Raw genomic sequence first — 23,154 nt, forward strand, 5'->3', positions numbered from 1 at the left:
AAAATCCAATCAATACTTAAAATTTACGACGTCTATTTATGACTCCACTGTGTTTGGGTGTTAACAGTTTATTTAAAAATTACAATTTATTATTTTTTTTCTGCAAAAAATGTTTAAACGCAATGCATTGTGGTCTATATTCGACAATGTAGTGAGCATTGATGCACACTGTTTTTTTGCACAGACTTCTGGGAAATGTCTATGTGCACTTGATTTTGGAATTGTAGATTCAGACAGATCTAGAAAACAGGAATTGGTAATTAGGAGTCTGTGAAAGCTACAACTGAAAAATTAAGATACAAAAATCAACAATCTTCACTCACAAATTCTCTGAATGTTTCCACATTGTTCAAAATGTTTAACTTCAGTTCCACATAAGTGCACAGAGACTGATGCCTTCTCCTCCCCAATTCCATCTGTGTGCTCCTTCTCCTCAGCTCCTCCCATAATCAAACTGTCAGTCGATGACACTGTGGTGGTGGATCCTGGGCAGGATGTTGTCCTAACCTGTGAGGTGACAGCTGGCTTCCCCCGGCCCACTGTGACCTGGTCCCGTTACCCAGGTCCTCTTCCCCTCAGCGCCCAAGTCCGCGGGCCGACATTGGTTCTGCGTGCTGTCACACAGTCTGATGCCGGCTTCTACAACTGCACAGCCTTTAACAACGTGGGGAACCCGGCTCGCAAGAACGTCAATCTAGTTGTCAGAAGTAAGTCACTCAGATATGTTAGTTGTTGGACAAAAATTCAAAAATAGTTTATAGATTTTTAGGAGACTGACATTTTTTTGTTTCTTTACAACATTTGAAAAAAATGTTGATTGAAACGGTGCCAACAGATAATGTTGTTCTCTGTGATTAGAGAAAACACAATAATTTTTCTGGAAAAAAAACTAAACAACACCTGTGTAACAGTTTTAGGATTTTCAACATAATTTTGAAGTTCATATAATTAACTTCTTGATACAAAACTAAAATGTCTGAACAGTTAGTATGTCTGAGAAACAGAAAACAACCTTTAACTTGTTCTGCTCAGTCATTGGAGCGAACATTTGAGATAAACATAATTGCAGAAAATGGATTCATCCACTGGAGTAAAGTCATCCAGCTGAGTCTATGAATTTCTGCAGTCGGTGTGAATTTCAGTGAGTGATCAGATATTTAATTGTCCATGTACATTAACTGTGCCTGTGTGAGCTGCATGTGTGGAGTGAGCATTTGATCCATCATTCCAGTGAGCTGATGTGAATTATGCCAGAATGGGCAGGTTAAGTATTGCTCTTTCTGCAATTTCCATGTCATTAAAGCAAAAACCTTCCATTCTCACTCCCCTCTGGCTATTTTTAGCCCCTTTAATCATCTTTATTCACTCTAATTATTCAGAGTGGAGTGGAAGCAATTAGTGGCAGTCTTTTCTGTTAGTTAACACTGCAGAGAACATATGCTGGATGGGTTTCTCCTGTTAGCTTAATGGGCCTGAACGCATTTTCATACCAGCGCAGGTGTCAGGATGCTAAAAGAGGCGCACTCAAAGTTGGCGAGTTTATTGCTTTAGGTGGGCTGGACGCCTCCATTTTTTTGTGATCAAGTAAAGTCCAAACAAAGTGAGATGTCCCTGCAACTAATGCTCACACAAATGAAGATGCAGACTAACATAAACCATCCACTGCCCCTCCGAAGCGTCTTCTTAATGAGCTCAAAAGCAGTTTAATCAAACCTCCTTCTCCTTTCTTCGCTGCCTGTGCCTCCTCTAAGCAGGAAAACAGAGCTGTTTTGTATTCAACATGGAAATCAGCTGGGAAAACACAGCCTTTGAAAGCAAAAATTAAATGTGACAGTGTGAGAGTTACTCTTTGTCCTTGATTTAGTACCCCCGCTTTCGCTTTAGCCCCCTGTTATTTTATTTCATATATGGCTCTTTTTGTTTCCTCTTTCCAATATTTTCTTCTTCCTTTTTCTGTCAGTCTTCCGTTTCCAATTTCCTTTTTCTTCTTCTTTTTTCTTTTTTTTGTTTTTTTTGTTGTCCACACCCCAAATGCTCTTCACACACTGCAGAGGCAAAAGTGTTCCACATCTTCCTCCTTCACTAATTTCTACCAACATTTTTTTTTTTTTGCTTTCAATTTTAAGGGTGAGCAAACTCTAAAAAATTCCAAAAATATGACAGAAGGATCAAACCATGATCAAATGCTTGGAGGGTTTTCATAACCGATCTCATAAGAGAAAGAAAGCACAAAATCTAGACAAAAACTTGCTTTAGTTTTGATTTAAATTAATTTATATATTTTGAAACTAAACATCTTAGATTTTTTATTTAAAAACTGTGGCTTTTCTTCTCATTTTAGTGTGTTTAAGTCCCTCAGAGACAAACTTAAACTTTGAGAAATGCTGCATTCATGTGGTGTTAGAATGATCAAGAAAAATGCCTGTCTGACTCACAAAACACATTAAAAGACCCAACAAATCTAACATCACATGAACGCAAAATAACTTTCTGTGCATAAGTGAAAATCAGTTTATTAGTAGTGCATGATTTATGAGGAGACACCAGAATTACAGGGAGAAAGAAACATGAAATAAATGTAATATATTCCAGTTAGCTTAAATAGTTGAACCTTATGTTGATGATGAACATTTTTCCTCTTTGGACAAACAAAAAAGTGATAAAATAGTGATATCCATATCTTATAGTTGGTTTTCAAATTTTAGATTAAAAAAATCTGACCTCTACATTTATTAGCCTTTATATTCTAAAAAGTTTTGTGGGGCTTGAAGGTTTCAAATTTGATTAAAACTCCTTTATATTGACCTCCATGCAGAAAATGAATGAAATGTAGAACCTGTGGCATTTGAAACCTTTATCCAGCCTCAGGGTAAAATGGAAAATAGGCATGTTTAAACATGCATGGTTCCTATGGTAAAATGAAAGAAATGGTGAGTGTTAATAACTTGTGACACATCTTGATCTTTTATTATTAAGCAGTTTTATAGGAATGGGCTGTTTTAAATTGTGAAAAAACTTGTCTGATCACAAGAGATTTCAATATAAGAATATTTATGACCTTTTGTTTACATCCTTGTTTCAAAATCTGCTCCTGTTGCATTTCTTTTTTTTCCCCACAAGTGTCACTATAAAATGCCAAATTCATAAATATCCTCAGAAGTGTTGTGGTCAAAGTGTGCTGGAGGCCACATCGTGTTTAAAAGTAAAAAAATAGTAAAAGTTCAGGGACATTTTTTTTTTTAGAAAAGCTTCTTTTCTTCCAGAAAAGATGGTTTGCTGCGCAAGTTAAAAAATATAGAACAATAGAAGGACATTTTAAATAAATGGATGAAACATTGTATTTAGTTTGATGGTTATTTTGTAATTTTTTTCAATGTTGGGCCAATCATGACCTCTAGTCATTCTGTGTTTACACCATTTATATTCCAATGCAGCAGCATTATTTTTTTCCCCAACTTTATTTATAACAGTTAAAAATTTTAAGGTTATTTAAAAAAAATAATTACATGGGTTTATTTATTTTATCATTTATAAATTATCAACAGCTCGGCTTCTGACCAACAAGCCTAAATTTGGTTTGAAATGTTATCATTTTTTGCTTTTTATGTTATGTTATCAAGATGTTTTTGTTTATTTTCAATTGTGTTTCCTTGCTGAGTTGTAATTTGATATGTTGAAAAAAAAAAAAAAAAAATCCATCAAATCAGCAGCTCTATTGTTTGCCAGTAAAGTTAAAGAAGGCAGAGTGAGTGTTTGTTGACATTAAGCCCCCTTAGGTTTTCAGTAACTGAGATCAACTGAAGCAAAGATTTTAAGATCAAAAATACATTTGTCACATCTCAGATTTACAGCAACCTGTTTATGTTTTCAGAAAAGGCCTTACAGGCTCCCGGATGCATTTAACCATCTTTATCCTTTCTTCACCTCATCATCTCACAGCCATGACCAACCTGACCTTCCAAATTACACCTGACTCTAATAAGGACAGCGAGACCATCCAGATTGGCCGTGACCTCAAACTCTCCTGCCATGTTGATGCCACGCCGCAAGACAAAGTCAACTACACCTGGTACAAGAACGGCGCCCCCATCTTTAACTCGGATAATCTGATCTTGCTGCGCAGCGATCCAGAAATGGAGCCTGGCACCAGCAGCTTAGACATTGTGGACATAAAGTTCAGCGACTTGGCCACATACAGCTGTGTGGTCAACTTCCCGGGAAGCAGGGTGCCGGAGCTTCGTGTCGATGTCAACATCTCTCAGAGCAGTGGTAAGATTTCTCTCTCTTTTTTTTTCATTCACATTTCTCCAAGACTCTTCGTAATGTTCATTTAATGGATTAAAAAAATGCAGCTTTTAAGAAAGTTTTTTTTTTTACTTGTACAATAAAAAGCCCCCACTTTACTTAATTTCAGTCACTCCTCCAGTGCTGTCAGTTCCCCCAGGAGGTCAAATTGTAAGCGTAAGCGAGGGGGGCAACACTGAGCTGGTGTGCCTGGTGGCCGAAGGCAAACCCCGTCCTCCGATTCTGTGGTCACGGACGGAGAAGGACCTTCTGATGCCTTCAGGGATGCCTGTAGTGGAGACGCCCGATGGTCGCTTGAGGCTAAGGAACGTCAGCCGGGACATGATGGGAGGCTATCGGTGTCAGACTGCTCCATACAACGGACTCAACATCAAGCGCAGGGAAGCACAGGTCCAGCTCAATGTGCAGTGTGAGTGTGCTTTGGCTTATTGCACATACGGCGCTGACAAATCTACAACAGTGTCTTTCAGATCAAGCAGCGTTACATGTATAGGGTATATCACATATTAAAGAAATGTTAGAGACATGGTAATAACTTATTTAAAAAGGTGCATTTTTATTTACTTAAGAGTTATTACAGGTGAAAAGGAAACAATCACAAAACAAAACCTAAAAGTTTACCCATGTAAGGATCAAAAATGTGTTACTTAAAAATGATCATAAATTTAGTTTTTTCTCTTCATATGTTTATTTTTTCTATCTGACAGTCTTGTTCCTTATGTTTTGCAGGTATTTATTAAAATGTTTGATCAGACATTGTTTTAGTAGAAATTAGGTTTAATCTAATTTCCAAATTAACTTAATTATGAATTTAGCGTTTTATATAAACATATATATATAACCTCCTAAGACCCGAACTCTTTGTTTTGTAAAGACAGTTCAGAGGAATTAACTACTGTATTAATTTAACCCAAAATGTTATATCCACACATAAGAGGTTAAAGATACATAAAAAGGTCAAACTTTAATGAAAAGTATTAAAAACCGCACATCATAGAATGTGGTGAATTTTAAAACTAGCTACAAAAAGAAAAATACTTTCTTAACTTTGTCACAGAAAATTTCTGAGTTCTAACAAATTATAATAAACATCCAAATTATTATTAGATCATTTACTTTTTTTAAAACCCTACATTTTTGTCTATAGTACTCAAGTGCAGTCGTCTGGGATACGATTTAAATAATTTAACAAAGTGCGGCTTAATTGCAAACAAATGTTTGACTTCTATTAATTAAGCACGTCTTTTGTTTTTTTTTCGCAAAAACAAATTTCCCTTTGTTTTTCTGAACAATAAAATCCTACATACTTTGTAGTTTATTATGACTATTTATTTGAAACACTTAACTGTAATTATCCTTTTGTTTTTTTGTCTATTGTTAATTTAGCTTTAAACAAATAAAGCTTTGTACAATGAGCAAGTAAACCCCCAACAAACATAGAGGCCGAAATACCTATTTAGTTTACTATTATTTATCTTTATTTTACTGCTCTGCACCACTTTTTCCCTCACACAGACAAAGAAAAAGCTGCAATCCCCTCTTTCCTCTCCCCTCACTTCTCTCATCTGGCCTGTAGGAAGTATTTACAAAGCTGGTTGGTAATGCAGGCTCTCTGGAAGGGCAACGCTCTATGAACACTTCTGTCCACAGCGGGCCTCCTCTGATTAATGAACCAGGTGGCCACCCCTACAGAGGAGGAAAGGGAACATACACAAGCAGGAATAAAAAAAAAAAGGGGTAATGGGAGAGACTTCAAAATCAGAATTGGTTCAGAGATGGTCATAGGATAAAAAAAGAAACAATGAGGTACAAATGAACACAATTAAAGGTGACTAAGATGAAGAGATCACTTCAATTCACTCAGATTTTTCTAATTTTTCATTTTCTAGTTTTAATTAAACTCCCACTCCAATCATCTTGATCTGTTTTAAAATCGTTCTCAGTGGTCTTTTAATGATGATAATGATGTTTTTAGCTTAAAAAAAAACTCCAAAAAAACTCTTGCTTTCCCAAGATGCCACAGTGAGGTGACCTAAATGCAAGTTTTTCAACAAATTTGGTAGATGGCTGTGTGTGTTGAGGTAGCCCTCTGCTCGCCTCCCCAAGTTGGTTGATGAAGGAGTAAGATTCAAAAAAACCTTGCTTAGAAAAACAATCAATTTATTAAAAAAAAGTTCACAAATAGTGAACTTGTACTAGTAATACCTCCGGGTAATTGGTGGGCTGGAATTGCATTTTTACATGCCTCGTAGTGGCCGCTGAGGTTTTAAAGGGAAACCAAACAGGGAAGTTGGAGGCTGACTCCACCCACAGCTGAAATGTGAAAATTCAGTCAGGGGGTGGGGCTTGGGGGCAGGACTGTTATCATTACTGGACCTCCAGATCATGAGGTGGCACTTAGATATGGAGTCTGGAAAGAGCCAAATTGAAATAAATATATACACCATTAAATAAATAAATACATGTGTCATTAATTATTTAAAAGTGGCAATAAATAAATAAATGTTGAAATCAACAAATAAATGTTGAAATAAATGTGGCATTAAAATATTAAAATGGAACATTTAAGAATTTAATGACATATTTATTTATTTCAGGTTAAAAGAGCCGAATTGCAATAAATACATTTAATATGAAATAAATAAATGTGTCATTAATTACTTAGAAGATTTGACCAATCACAAAATTCAAATATAATACCTGGTTTCAACCTGTAGATGGCACCACACAGGCAACTTTGACTATATTTTCAAGAATTAAACAAGTTTATTTGAATTTGTCAAAAATGTGGGGATGAACAATAGACCGCACTTTTAAAGCTCCATTTATAGAGGTCAACAGCCAAAAAAAGTTGATATAATGTTTGTTACCCTTTAAGAAAAAGTTAAAATCTTACAGCGGCTGGAAGTTTTATTCTAAAAGTTGATATTGGTCAATGGCCACAATTATGAGGTCGCGAGGTAGTAGTCTAGTGAAAGGGCAGGGATGACACCTTATGAAATTTGGCAACAGCTGGGCAGCCACAGGTTGGTGGCAGCCAGAAATTCCACCCAGCAGCAGCTCTGACTGGACGATGTATGGTTCTGGATTCACCTCAGTTTAATTAAAGAAATACTCAGAAAATCCGGTTTAATCTTAATTTTCTTTACATATGTCCTCCATTATGAGAAAATATGACAAGAAAAACACAATTTTCACTAGAGTTTGTCTTTAAGGCTGTGCGAAAAAGCTGGACTCACTTTTGTTGAGCTGCTTCACCCACTCTTGACACTTCCAGCTTTAGTCCTTTTCTCTTCTGTGTTTCTTGTCATACTCAACATCACTGTCATCAACCAGATCACTGTTGGCCATCACCCAAGATCCCTCTTCCTCTGTTTCGTTGTCCTCTTTTTCATTCTGTCATCCACGCCCAACCCACACAGACCTTTCCCCTCTTTCGCTCCACACTTTCTCCATCATTTGTCTTCCTCATTGTCGTCTTGCTAAAGAGCAGTTTCTCTCTCCACATCCTGCCTAACTCACCCCCCATCACCCCCCACCACCTCCCGCTCTCTGTCTCATGCAAATTGATTTTCTCTGTGTGTACTGTAAGCGCTTGGCTTGATCAGTGTTGCATTCCTGGACGGAATCCATTTCATATTCAATAAGACAGATAGCAACAGTATGCTTACATGGATTATGCTTTGCTGTCTATGAAACACTGCGGCATTGTGCTGCGAGTCCCTAATGAGGAGGAAATGGATGCAAAAGCAAAGCCCGGGAGAAGCGGAAAAGTTAGAAAATAAAGTAACACAGCCAAGTCACTTTTGTAATTTGGAGTGTAAACATGAGAGCCAGTGTGCTGTGGAAAAAAATAATTTGTCTACTAAATTTAAGTAGGGATGAAAATATTTATAAACTACTCACACACAAGCTCACAACTTCCCTCTTTTCCTGCATTTTCTTTGCTTCTGTTATCCCTACCTGACAGATTGTTTCCTCTAACCCTCAGCACTTGGTTTCACTCACTGATATGCATCTATTAGTCTATAAATAGGAGCAGGAGTATGTGACCATACACTAATCAGACCATCGAACTACTCTTTTGACCACTTTTACATCATTCAACCTCTGTCACCCAGCTTTAACTCTGCAATAAGCATGTATGAGGGGTTCTGGGGGATCATGATGGCATGGCACTGAGCAGAATATAAATACAAGATTACCAAAACAAGACAAAGGCAAGATGTTGGAATTTTCTTTCCAAAACACTAAGCATCTTCTCTGAAAACACAAACAGGCAGCTCAGAAAGCCAGAAGGTAAATGCTGGGGTGGTTTCCAGTCTTTTTAGCATTCAGGTGCTTGCTCATGTTCCCCGGACTGCAGTGCAAGCACAGAATGATAAACTGATTTCAAACAGAAATTTGGTCTGACTCGGTTTACCAGCCTATGAAAAATATAAGAAAGTAGGAGTTTTAGTCACAATAAGTAAATATATTTTTGGAACATTTGGCATTTCTGAAAACTTCCAAGAAAGATTATAGAATGAGCTTTGAAGCTGCTGTCTTGACAAGGAGCTGTTTTTTATGTGTCAGCCATGAACACTTTTCTAGTTCATACTGCATTAGGCAACATTGTTTGAAACTGTTTAGTTTGTGACGCAGAAAACTTATTTGTTTGAAAATCTCTACCTTGCATATAAAAGGTTTAAAATACTAGCTTAGAGCTGTTTTAACCCTTTAACACCAGAGCTGCAGTGTTTGTGTTCATTGATTCACTGCAATTTTTTAATTCTTAACACGATCAATGTAATTCCAGCAGATTTTGAAAGAGAGAAGTGGCGCCCCTTTCCTCCTTCAGAATCTGCCGGAACTAACAGAGTGGAAAAGTTACAGTATGTTAAAGATTTTGTGTTCAAGCATCACAGGCGACGACTCAGGTGTTAAAGGGTTAATGTAGGCCTAAATTAAACAAAGACAGAAAATCAGCACAAGTGGAGGAACAAGTGCCTTAAACCTAAAAGACCAACATGAACTGGTAAAATGTATTCATTTATATGTATTTTCTTCTTGCCAGAAGTGATTTTTAATTGACCACTATTTTGTAGGGTTGGGCAAGTTCGGTTCCAAGTAGGAACTGTTATGATTTACGTGATTCAACTGAAACCCAAAAAAGCTGCTGCAAAGGGTTCCACGTTTTGGTGCTTAGTTTCATTGAAGGTCTATTTGTCTTTGGACATTTCATTCACATCTACTCAGCTCAGTACATTGTAGTTTAAGCCAATCCTTCTGCCTTTTCTGTGATAGTGGGCGGGCTCGTATAAGACCGGGACATGTGACGTTTTCAGTGACCCAATCAGTGGGTAAAATACTAACCCAATATGAGTGTTTTGTCCTGTCACAGCGCTGCGGTTCTCTGGCTGCAGCCGGCCTCCCGGACTTCAGCGGGGCTCACTCAGTCAATACGCCGGGAGACAGACAGCCGCTGCTGGGAGCGGGAGCAGCCTGCTCGGGTCTCCTGAATTTTGATGTTTTACTTATTTTCGTCTAGATAATAATAAATAAAAAAGGTCCCTTATTTTTCCCCCCTCTGGGGTAAATGCGGGTCAGCCTATAAACTCAGTCACGAAGACACAGAAATAGCGGAAGCGGCTGTCATGGAGACACACCCCCTCAAGTGAGATCAAAGCCCCTGTAACGCCTCTGACACCGCGCCCCTCAGCCGCAGTCATGCTCAGGACCACATGTTTGATAGGCTGCGAGCAGCGAATTTGTCAAGCGGTGAAAGAGGGCCGGGCCACCGGTTTGCGGCCCAGAGGTCGAGTAGCTTTGATTTAATATGAACAGCAGTACATCAAAAAGCAACGACACCCAAAGCGTCAATTTTGACGTGGAGGTCTTTACCATGCATCAATATATAACGACTTGGGAATGACAATGTGCTGATTTGGGAAGATGTAGGCATTGTTTTTTATTGTTGAAATTTCAAAATTAGCACCGATTAGGACCTGAAACCGAAACCAAATAACTGCTTTGGCACCAGAACTGAATAAAACCCATTCGGTGCCCAACTCTACTATTTTGTACTGATTCCATACAAAGTAAATTTTAAATTTTAAACCCCAAAGTTGAGTTAATTTGTTTTAATGTTACAATTTATTGATATTGTATTTTTAATAACTTTAATATGTTTTACACATGTTAACAAATAAACAGGAGAAAAACATAAGGAAAAAAATCAAGGGACACAGAAGTATGTGATGGTTTGCAACAGCACTTTGCAACTTTTACATCACCCATGTCTCCCTGTCTGAAAAGAACTTAGAGGATAAAAAAAAATCTGAAGTTTTTGTCCAAAAAAAAAAAAAAGCGCTTGAGAGAGAAGCAACATAATGACACAGAAATAAAGCAATATCAAATAACAACAAAAGAGGAACTGTAACTATTGAAGTGCATTGACTAATAGAATCTCCAAAACATTTAAATGTTGTTGAAAGAGTTTAAACTATTATTTTCCCTTCCTGCCTTTTAGTAATCGGGACATCTTTGTTTATGTTTTAGCCATCTTGCAACACATACAAAAATAACTCAAATTAAAGCAAATTACACACTTACAGGTGGTAACTTGGACTCATAAAGGGCTCCACGGAGAAGTCTCCACCTTTGGGGCCTTAGCACCAAAACTCATCACAGTTCATTAGTGCCACAATTACCAATTGAATATTGTAGATGGTTAGCCAACAGCATCCTAGCTGGGCTGTGATTTGCTTCAGAGTAATTTAGTTGAGTTGTGTCTTGGCTGACCTAAGAACAGCAGCAGTGAACCAGTCATTAACCTCAAAGCCACAAATCACTTTTAATAGGTTTACAAGTTAACTAGTCAAGAGATGGTGCCTTGGAAAGTCTGAGCTTCTCTCATCCGTTGGTGATGATTTGAATGTGTTTCTGTATAGTGTTAAAATCATCTGATGAAATGATACAAAAAAAGAAGAAGGAACAGGAGGTGAAATAGTAAAATTGACTTTGAAACACAAAACTTGATTAGTATTTTGGCAAACCCAATCCATCAACATCCATCTCCTTGACTCGCTATACCACTTTTGGGATTCCGGGATTGCAGAGCCTGTGGCGGCTACTGATGGGTGAAGGTAGGGTATGCCCCGGATGGGTTGTCAGTCTTTTGTGGGGCCACACATTCACTATCATGTTTTTGGACTGTGGGAGGAAGCCGGAGTTCCCCAGAGAAAACCGACACATGCACAAGGAAAACATGCAAGCTCATCTATCAACATTATTTTCAAATATGTTGTGTTTTGAAAGCATCATCATTTTGAATGGCCACTGAGATGCAATTAAAAGAAATAAAGGAATGATGTCCGATGTGTTCCACAGACCCTCCCATTTTGGACCCGGTCCTTCAGGACGTGCGTTCTCGGACCTCTCAGACAGTGACCCTGAAGTGTACGGTTCTGCGGGCAAACCCTACACGCCTAACAGAAATCCGGTGGTTACGAAACGGAAACTTCATACGGATGTCCTTGCCGGGACTGAAGGAATCACCAGAGCTGAAATTCAAACTGGAACCAAACAACAGTGACACGTATGAATGCAGAATCAGCAACAGTGCAGGGACGTCCACGTGCACCTTCAATGTTTCTGGTGAGTGATTTCCACTCGATTTTCGAGTCAACATCAATTATTTCTTTTATAAAAAAGACAATATGAAATGTTCCTTATTTTTTTCTTTTTGCCCTACAGCTAAACCCTACAATGCTGAATTCTACTTTGACACACCTAACCCTGTGCGCATTCTGAAGGGTAATAATTATTCCTACAACCTGCAGTGGACGCAAAAAGATCCACAAGCCACAGAACGCATCATCGGGTACTGGCTGAATGTACGCAAGGTAAAAAAAACATTCCTACACAGATTTCTGTGTTTCTTTTTTCACAGATTTAAAGCAGTTCTTTTGTTTGAGAGAAAACAGACAGAAAACCTCCTAAAAAAAAGTCTAGGGGTGTAAATCATAAAGGAAGATAGATGCAAAAACCTGAAAACAAGTACAGACTCAAAGAAAACTAAACCTCACAATAATAAAAATAAATAAACTCGTCAAAAACCCCACATTTAACCCAGTCTGTGATCTGACAGTAACTGAAATGAACCTGATCTTCACTGTAAAGATGGATCACTGCAGCAGCTGACCTGTGTTCCTCACCTGTCTCTTCTTCTGCTAGTGAGGAGCACTCACATGCATGGAGGGAGTAAACCTCCCGACTAGGGAGTGGCAGAGGAAGCAAAGGGCATGACACAAGGAAAACACCGGTCACTAGTCTTGGCTTTGAAAGAATTACCTTGAGTGGTCGGCCTCATGGATTTTATAGACAAGAGCACACACACACCAACATGCATGTCCACGTGCAGTGCGGTAAATTATGCATGCTTAGTAAACATAGGGATTTTGGGCTTTGGAGGTCTCAAGAATGTGCTTTGAATCAATATAAACTGGCAATATGTAGGAATATCCCTTTTTTAACTGGATTTACATACATACTGGTCCTTTGAATGGTAGTGTATTCTTTGAATTTCTGTACATAAATAGAAAAAGAAGAATTTATTGTGTGAATGATTAGTAAGCATTCACACTAGTGATTCTCCTGCTCATTTCCATACATTTTTTGGGACGTAAAAACTCAATCACACTTTTAGCGATTTCAGCAAACTTTGTATCAAAACATTCAACTTGTTCAGAACATTACAGCTTGTATTTTTGGTATTCATAGACTTTATAGTTTTTGAAATATCGAGCAAAATATGCCCCATAGGAAATAAATGAGAAAGTCTTCAAATGTCATCATTTTAAGTAGATTAGCAACAAGCCTTTAAACATATTCATGGGTTAAGTTTTTACTCTTATAGTAATTTTCAAAAAAAATTGGAGTTTAGCTAATATTTTAGCAACATGCTAACGTTTTTGGCTAATTTGTTATCTACTGTTTTTTTTTTCAGGCTATGTTAGAGTTTAGCTTCTAGTTTAGCAACAGACTAATGTTTTCACTAATTTAATTTACTGAATAATTTTAGGCTATTTTGGAATTTAGCTAGTATTTAAGCAATGTGATTATTATTTTTTTTTTTTTTGGGCTAATTTGGCATCTACTAATGTTTTTTGGGCTAATTTGGAGTTTAGCTCATATCTAAGCAACCCACTAAATATTTTTACAATATTTTTACAAATGTGTTAGGGATTTTTAAGCAATTTTAATACAATGTTTTCAGAAATTTAGGTCCACTTCAGCGCTCTTTCAAAGTTATTTAACATTTTGCAAACAGTTTTCAACAAATCCTTCCAGCAATTAAATTGCATTTTCAGCAAAAAGCTAAGCATCTTCAGTGACTACTGTCTGCAAAAAAGCCTTCACACCAGCATTATCCCAGGCAATGCAACTTTTCTAGTTAAATATTTTACTTCACTACGTTAATTGTCATTCAATCTTAGACTCAGCTGTCTGCATTTGTATATAAATATATATATATAGAAATATAATATAAATTATATCTCTTTCATTTCTTTAGGAGGCTTTATCTCCGTCCTCCACAGACAGAAAGTAAAATAATTTAACAAAAATGAGTTGTTCTGTTTGGTTGTTGAATTTGATTAACTCTTCTCTTGCCTGTCCTTGGCTGACCATCTTTAATTTGATGTGACTGAGATTTTCACAGCCATGTAAACGTGTTAAATTAGTCTTGCACTCAGAATCTGCAACTTGAAACAAGATTGTGCAGAAATATTTTTTTAAGGCATGAGTGTGAAGGAAAGTCAACAACTATGTGAAGAGTTTTGTTTTTATTCCTATTTATAAATATTGCCTTGTCTACTTTGTATTCGGAATTATAAGACATAATCTTATGTACTAATAATCTGATTATAATCTTAGAGTGCACGCTCGAGATGTATTCTTCAATTTTTAAATTGACTTGATCGTTCTTTTTGCGTGCCTGTCTTTCTACTTTCCGTGTCATTTTTTGCCACCATTTAAAACAATTTAAAATGGCAAATTGCATCAAGATGCATTTCTAATCTGTAATTTAATCTCTGCATCTTCACCTGCATATGTTCTTATGTATGCAGCAGAAAGAAATCACAAAGACCTATAACAGGAAAAAAGGAGAGGCTGAAGAAGAAGTTAGGGATACAAACCGAGAAATTAAATGCAAATGAAAGAAAAACAGCAAATCTCTCGAGTCCTCTCAAGTATTAAATAGAGTACTAGAACATTCATATGTAATACCATCTCAATTTCACAACCCATCTATTTCTGCAACTTTTTTAACAGCTCATCCTTTTAACGCCTTGACACTCTATCTTTTTAGCACATGCAAAATGATGTAGGGGTCCTCGGGGAGGCATGCAGACACAGAGGGAAATGCAGCAGGACAGATCAGTTCATTGAGGGCAGTGCTCTGTGGTGTAGATCTAAACACATTTATTTTTCTCTCATGCTTATACTCACATTTTAATTACATCTTGACTTTTTTTTTTTTTTATTAGCTGGTGTTCATTCATTTGACACAATGTCTTTATGTCACTTTTTTCATGTCAGTGTATCAACCAGTATTTACAAATTACATCCAAATGTGAGTGGATGCCAAGTCTGCATGCTTTACATCAGAAGTCACTATCATGCTTTAAAACCCCCCTTTACATTGCGTTATGCAGCTGTAAATTCACTCATTGGGGGTTCATAAAGCAAACTGATGTGATCTCTTTGTTTTCTTAAAGCTCTCTTCTATTTGATTTATTTCTAAACATCCTCCACAGTTTCTCAGATTTTAATTTGTAGGTGAAAATTGATTTGTGGAGATGTTACCTTTTAGCTACAAGGTGCAGATTTGTCAATTGTTGCGTGCATGCTGCATTTCTAATCATATTGAAAGTGTCACATGCTCATAAATGTAATTGTTAACTTGTCTGAAATACTATACTTGAGGGAATATTAGCTAAATCAAATATATTTAGGAACGTGAGATTATTTTAATACTCTTTTCAACTGATCAACAAATCTTGGATACCAGCTAAAAACTGTAGAATTTAAAGTGTTTTGTTTACCTATCTCAAGTCACTTTAATGCGTTTTAGCATGTGTTTGTTTCTTTAGTATTTGTCTGGATTGAGGTTGTATCTTATAGATTTGCATTGTTTTACGTAATTTGTTTGGGCTTATTTTGAAAGGATGCATTCTGTGTTTGGTTGAGGTCTGTTCCTGACTTCAGTAGCAGCAAAATAATAAGTTTTTGTTTTTGCTAGTTATAAACCTTCCTGATTTTGACCTCAAGGATCCTCCACACTCAGTTTGACAAATACGCAAAACAAAGTAGATTTAAAGCAGGTAAACAACTGTTTGTCCCAGCAGTCGTCAACAACTCTTAGATCTAAAGGACAGTAAAACCGTCAATAGATTTTAGGGTTGGGTGATCAATGACACGTGTGTCTCTTTTGTTTTATTTATTAACATTCCTGAGAGTGCAAAACTGTGAGCACAAGCACTTAGATTGCACTAATCATGTGTTTGAAATAATAACTTTAACTAGAAATGCTTGCCAGTGTCAAAACAACTTTTTGTTCATGTCATTGCACTAGAATGAAATCAGATCATTCAAGTCATTGTCACGCTCATCTGCCTGCTCGTCAGTCCCGTTTTTTGCACTGATAACTACCAATAACTCCATGCTAAAGGTAACACAGGTGAGGAGTGGTCAAGGCTCTCAATGTCAGCTGCCTGAAATAGGGGAATAGTCCACAGAGGAGTGACGTGCACTAAAGATAAAGAGCAACTATCATAAACTGCAAAAACAAACCATCTTTGATAAAATATGACAATAGAAAAGAGAGGGAGGAGTCTGCTGAGAATGTTTTAGACTGATAAGAGAGGAGGATACAAGTTGATTACATCTTGTGTAGTTTCACTAGAAAAAGATCAGCAACTGCTAAATTATAATTGCAGAGATTGAAGCCAGGTACACATAAGTAGCGGTGTGTAGAATGACCGGTGGTGAGGATGATGAAGAGGGCAGAGAAAAGGACTAAGTGGTGAAAGTTGAAAAGGGAGGTGTGCTGTGAGGTTTTGAGGGAGAAGTTGAAACAGATTTTGGAAGATAAAGATGTTTTCCCAGATGACTGAAAATCTCCAGCTGAACTTAACAGGGAGGCTGAAGGAAAGTACTTGGTGTGTCATCAAGTACACACCAAGTACTTGATTTTCTACTTTCTTTTAAAAGAAGAAAATTCTTCAGAAACAACTTATGTTGAAACAATGTTCTCTTACAAAAACAGGTTTGTTTAAGAGACGACAATTGGCCTGGTTCCCTGGTTGATTTATTTCAGTGCTGCATGTGTACAAGAGAGATTTTTACAAAGTAAAACATGGTTGAGCAACTAATATATTTTTACTTAGCAATAACATTGATTGTGGTGTTAACACAGCTTATAAACCGCATTAATACAAATAATAGTTTGAATACAAAGCAATGAAGTATATCTAATCAGGATTTTGGAGTTTGTCTCCAGATTTCCTAATAGGAGAGTTTGCTTCTATTTCCTGACAGTAAAGCTCTTCCCAGTTCTTAGATGCTACCATATTGGTCTTTTTTGGTAGTAATTCTAACTGCTGATCACTGCTTGCAGTTATTAAGTGTTTAACTATAAAAAAAGCTGATAACATGCAACAAGATCTGCATTTGTAACCTCTTTGTCAGTCATCATTGCTGTGAAAGGTGTGACATTTTTCTGCCTCATGCTTAAAATGTCACGTTTTCATCACGAGGAGTCTTACTTGTAACACCCCTCCTGGCTCTGCGGTGGTGTAGCACTGTAACAGTTGGCACTTGAGGTCACACAAGGCCGGGTTTGCACCTCTGTGGGATCTGCATGAATCAGCAACTGGGAAGCGGAGAGGAAAAAAACGAAAGACCTCAGTTACATCTTTACTGCACAGCAGCTCTTTGCCTCTCACCCAATTTGACACTTTTTTTTTTTTTTTTATCTTGTTGTGTCTTTGATGACAGTTTGATGGAAAAACAACTGAAAACACTATCTGGATGAAATTCCCTAAAGCCTCTGGGTCCCCCAATATCACACATGCATATGTGGTAGAACACATGCACACACAGATTGAAGATAGACTTGCTTGTGATTGAAATCCTCCATCCATCATACCCTTGAAATACATCACTCCTGTCACTCTCTTGTGTATCTTTTTTACTAGTTTTGTGTCACTTTGAAACAAAGATACCAATTGTGTGTGTGAATTGGCCTAAAAAGATTGTCAAAGACTTGAACGTGCAGCTGGAGCTGCTTTATTCTTCTGAGTTCAATAACTTACTGGTCCAGTGCACATACTGTATTTGCATGGAAAAAAGTGCATGGACGTGATTCTGTTTGTGCAAACTCCTATTCCTTCTTGTTAATATGTCATCAATCTCCCACCCACTGCAAAATAGTCCAGTGGGGGATTTTGTGTTTACAATAAAAAAAGCTGAATTCCATCTACATTTATAGCAGAAAACAATTGACTTGTCTCTTCTAACTGACACACTATGACATAAACTAAGCTTTTCCTGTACTCAATATTTAACTGAATTATTCCTACGCATTTGTGCAAATTGTTTGTTTGGATGAATTTGAGTGCAATTTGGTGTTAAAAGCCCTCAATCGATATAATTTTATTCTGCAGTAGCTTTGATGTCAAATGTTATATACTGCATGACAATGTGTGAGCTGGTGTAGTGAGTCAGGCAGCCGATAGGCAAAGAAGTCAGAAAGTGTTCTAAAACTGTAGGAGCCGAAACAAGAAAAATGCAGTGAATTAATCAGAGGTTCATCCATAACTATTTCAAATAATCCAGCACACAGTATGTACTAATTTAGTCCCAGGTTGGAAAAGAAAATAAAACTTTTACAAAGAAGTAAAGGCATAAAATACAATAATATATGTTACATAGTGAACGTTTCTGTATGGATGATGGAGGCCCTTATACGTTTGCTGAACTGTTCTGTCCAGCTTTTATTCAACAGAACACAGTACGTACATTGGTGGCTTCATCAGCAGTGAAACTGAAAGTTACAACTGTTGACTGTGTAAGAGAACTGGACAAAACAGCACTCCCACCCCACGTCAGGTTCCAAACAGGAAGTACCTGCTGGCTCAAAGAAGCCAAAATCCTATATTCAATAGAGAAAAAAAAACAGCTATGACTCAGTCATGATATATGTCAGAATAACCCTTCTTGTTCTGTCTTTTATGTGTTCTTGCTTATCCTAATTTTGTTCATATTTTTTTCTATTTTGCAAGTTATTTTGTTATAAACTGACCAATCAGTGGTGCCTGCTGTTTCCACCTCAAATGTTTGATTGACAGATTCTCCCAAACCCGCTTTCAGTGTGGACTTCCAACAAGCTTACTCCTGATTGGTGACAGTAGTTGCCATAGAAACATTGAGTCAGACCGACTCGGACCAATCCCTGCTTACTCCAAATGGCTGTGTCATGGAAAAATCCCAACTGAATTGAATTCATTTTGCTGAAGCCGGAAAAAAGGGATTTTCAAAGAGTGATGTCACACTAGCTCATTCCAGTTCTCTTATACAGTCAATGGTAACTTCTCTAAAATGTACAGTTCTTAAAAGGCACCTTAAAAATGTTCAGAATAAAGTAATTCTTGGTATTGGCACTTTTAACAATTCATTTCACTTTACCAGTTATGCAATCCAAAAAAAAAAAAAAACATAAGGGTCCAGAACACAGTGAGCTGTTTAAATACAATAAATACATGAATAAACATGAAAAACTGCATGAAACAACAAGGCCAGAACAATTCAGCCATATTATAGGGAATGCCAAATGGTTAATAAATGGAAACATGATGAATTTTTTTGTCATTTTGTCATAACTTTTTCAAACACGATACTATCAAATACAGGTTAAAGCTGCTCATGAAACTGCTGTTGCTTCCTTTTGGTCCTTGATGCTGACCAAGCATCAAGAAAAGTATCCCGCTGAGTTTCACCGTTACCCATTTCTCTTCCTCCCATGCTAAGCACCAGGTCTTTCTTTTCACATACCCTTAAGGCCAGTTTCTGGCTCTCAGCCCTGATGCATAAACTGACCCCAACTTTCAGGGTTAGAGTGAAGAACCGTAACCGACCAAACAGAATAGAAATGCATGCTTAAGCAGTGTGTGGGATAGTGCAATTAACAACACTGCAATGCAAGCTTGGAGACAGGGAGTCCCTTGCATAAAAAGTTATTACAACTGGACTCAAAGTAAACATGCTAGGAATGGTGAACCAATTATTTAAAAATGTGGAGAGGCAAGCTCTTAAAAGAAAAACAATTGAGAAGGGAAATCTGTTAACCCTTATTTTTGGCATCATAATTCTTCTTCTTCCCCCTAGCCTCACTAGAAGATGATCCATGCAAAGTTTTGAGCTTTGAGTACATTCATTTAAAATATAAATAACTTGATCCATGTTTTATATAGATAATAAGTTTTAAAATGTTTAAAGAAGTTTTAAACAATAAATTAGTCTTCATTGCTTGCACCACTGACAATGAGTGTTGATGGATCTAAAAAGAAACCAGAAGAACTGGCAGTAAGAATGGAAACTTAACAGTCTTTAGAGGCACAAAACCTGGTGAAAGCGGCAGGATTTGATTCCAAGCTTTTTTGCCAAGCGTGCTCTTGGACGGGGTCATGGCTGCCATGAGGAACTGGCATAGTTCTTGGAGTTCCACCAAATTCTTGGCAGCTGCAGGCAGGGCTCACCATGGCCCTTTAAATAAAAATGATCGGTTCAAACTGTCAAAGTCTGAATTTTTTGTAAATGGGCAAACACAGTTGGGATCTAGCTCAAAGTGATTGTCAGGGTACAGGGGCAAAAGTAAAGTGTGTGAGGGTGAATGATGCTGCGTACAGAGCGTTATTAGATAGGTACAGGGTGCGTCGTGTGCAGATTGGATGTTATTGTGTTAAAGAAAATAAAAAAAAGATGTACTTCTTTATTCAAAAAAAAAATAAAGAAAAGACAATAGAATACTGTACATATTATTGAACAATTGCCGAAAATGTATTTACGGACTAGACAACATTTTTTTTGCTTTTTGCTTATTTGCATCTTTAAAATATTGTAAATGTCAACATTTTATTGTTATAAAGCAGGAGGTATAGTTTAAAACAAAAGCTGTTTCTGAATAATATCTATTCTAAGATTTAATAAAATTGTCCAAACTTGTTTGGCCCACTTAAAAAATACATCTTAAGCCTTAAAAGTATAAACTTCCAGTGGAGTCTTTAATGGCACCTGCAACAAAGTGTTCACTTTAACAGGCTGTGAAGGTCTTTCTTTGTAACCATGGAAGGTGTTTGAGTTTGTTCAAGGTCATGCTACTGCAGGAAAGAAAGATACATTTGTTTGTTTTTTTGACTCAGAGTCTTCAAAAATGTACTTGTTTTGTTGGAACGTTTTAAAAAAATGTGGAAATAATTATGCATGACCTAAGTTACAAAGTGATGGTCAAGTTCTGATGCAGAGTAAGAGCTATGACTACCTTAGAATGGTAATTAAATCCTCCAGGTTCTCTAGAGCCAAAAAAATAAAAAATAAATACAATTTCAGATCCACACAACTCTATCTGTGGCTGGTGCTGCAATGTTATTCTGATGAAATGCTGATGGTGAGTAAAGGACCCTAAATATCACCATCACATCAATAACATTTAAGGAGTACAGAAAAGCAGGTAACTGAAACTAAACTGAAACAAAACAAAAAATTGCTGCAATTAACCCAAAACACAAAATAATGACAGGAAGTGAAGTCTGAGCAATGAAACTGGAATAATGACAAGGAGGTTTTGGCAAGCACAGACTGAAACTGGAGTATTACACTGCAAGTAATTGAAGGTAATTAACAAGATGCAGCTGAGACAAATTATGCCAGATTATAGCAATAAAAAGTAAAACACTTTTCCACAGCCTTTTTTTAATAACCCAGGTCACCAGTTGTGATATGAAATTTTCAAAGTTTACTACAAAACTGTATTAAGTGGAAGCAAGTGAGTAAATGTTTCGATTATTTTCTAAAAGCATACCATGACTGTCAAAATATGTTTCTGTAAACGTCCTAAATACACAGTCTACCACTAACTGAATGTAAAAAATATGTTGAGTAACCAGTTAATGTGAGCACACTAACACACACACACATGACACAGCATCAACACACTTCTCTGCTCCATGTGTTACCTGATAATGGCATGCTGTGGGTGGACTAAGTTGTTATGGTGAAGTGGCTGACCCAATGCATTAGATTGAGTTCACTGTCGGGTCTTTAAGTAGCTGGGATCAGAGGGAGATACACAGCTAATGGATCCTTCTCTCTGTGGGTGGAATAACACAGCAATAGCTTTAATAAATGTGATACTGACAGTAGGAGAAATAATAAAAAAAAACACAGCTTGACCATCAAAAGAGACAACAACTGAGCGTGCTTAATGTCATAATCATTTTACAGTGTTTGCTCTTAGGATGCTCGATTACTTGAATTCATTTAGGGCTTTTTGTGCAGAATTCATGTGACTTTTTAAAAAATTACAGTTCTGACTGAAATGTAAAACGAAGTCTAATTTTAAAAGGATCATTTCAATACTGATTTTTGAGTAATGGGTTTTTAGTCATGATGCTGGCGAAACCTAGATAAATCACATGAGAGCAACGAAACTGGACTAACGTTTTTTTCAAGACCATAAATTGATGGAGCCGAAGCAACTTTGACTCTGCTGGCTCCAAGTTATTTCATAAACAAAGCAAGAATGCTACTATATTTTCCACATTACAGGGTACACCACAATTTAAGGCGCATCATCAATGAATTATCTTTTTTTTCTTTTAACTTTTGATATATACATATAAAATGCACTGAACTGTAAAATGCATTAAACTATGCTAACCCCCAAAACCTTGATGATAATAGGGATGGGTATTGTTAAGATTTTATTGATATTATTCCTCTTATAAATGATCAATTCAGTATTCTTATCGATACTTTTCTGAGTGAAAACAAAGAGGGAGAAGGGAAATTACAATTTGGACAGGTTTCTGGTGTTGCTGCCCTTACAAATCACGTTTTTGTTACATTTTAGACAGCGCACGCTGTTTACAATTACTGTGGAAAAATACAGACACACTTTGGACCATTTTGCTGACGGCTGCTCTGCCATCTGCAAACGTTTGTCACTTGTCAGTAGAGGAATACGTGAGCAGTCCCTCCCCTTAACACTGAAGCAGGAATAGCAGTGAGGAAAGACGGAGAGAAAGGTTTCTTTACGCCACATTGAAACAAAGCAGTGCAAGCCGCGTCTGCGCTGTTACCACGCGTGTGCAGTATGTTGAGCAATACCGTTGAGACTGAAACTAATCGATCCGGTAAAAAGTGATGACGTGGCACCGATACCAAACAATACTGGCTTTGTTACTGCATCCCAGTTAGCAACACGTAGCAAAAACAGTCTGGCACCGCTACACATTAGCCATATTAGCATCTTTACAACACACCTTGTTTGTAATACGGAAAAACAAACAGACTAATACTGCACAGACAAACATTAATGTGACTATGCTAACTCCCAACACATTTAGTAACACATAAAAAACAGTCTGATGCCATGAAAGGTTAGCCGTGTTAGCATATTTACAAAACGCCTAGTTTGCAACTTGAAATAAATCAGACTGACATTCTGACATGACATGTACCCTTCAAAATTGCTTTCAGTGAGCCCAACCAGAATCAATCCATACATTAGATGTCCCAGATTAC

General features: G+C 37.1%; 1 protein-coding gene and 1 long non-coding RNA gene across 3 annotated transcripts in view; one reads left to right on the plus strand and one right to left on the minus strand.

Moving 5' to 3' along the window:
- LOC118598311 overlaps window positions 1–17,227 on the minus strand; it is a 55,881-nt gene extending 38,654 nt beyond the window's left edge. The window contains exon 1 of the long non-coding RNA XR_004947440.1: window positions 17,118–17,227. This is a non-coding gene — a long non-coding RNA (uncharacterized LOC118598311). The remainder of the gene's footprint in view (window positions 1–17,117) is intronic.
- The window catches only part of LOC112160890 (MAM domain-containing glycosylphosphatidylinositol anchor protein 1), a 189,944-nt gene that overhangs the window by 134,792 nt on the left and 31,998 nt on the right, over window positions 1–23,154 (plus strand). For both annotated transcript variants that reach the window (XM_036210939.1, XM_024295756.2), the window contains 5 exons: window positions 438–707; window positions 3,940–4,269; window positions 4,415–4,714; window positions 11,677–11,943; window positions 12,043–12,191. In XM_036210939.1, coding sequence (XP_036066832.1) covers window positions 438–707; window positions 3,940–4,269; window positions 4,415–4,714; window positions 11,677–11,943; window positions 12,043–12,191 — 1,316 coding nt within the window. The remainder of the gene's footprint in view (window positions 1–437; window positions 708–3,939; window positions 4,270–4,414; window positions 4,715–11,676; window positions 11,944–12,042; window positions 12,192–23,154) is intronic.

The sequence above is a fragment of the Oryzias melastigma genome, linkage group LG3, assembly GCF_002922805.2.
Source record: "Oryzias melastigma strain HK-1 linkage group LG3, ASM292280v2, whole genome shotgun sequence".
Lineage (NCBI taxonomy): Eukaryota > Metazoa > Chordata > Actinopteri > Beloniformes > Adrianichthyidae > Oryzias > Oryzias melastigma.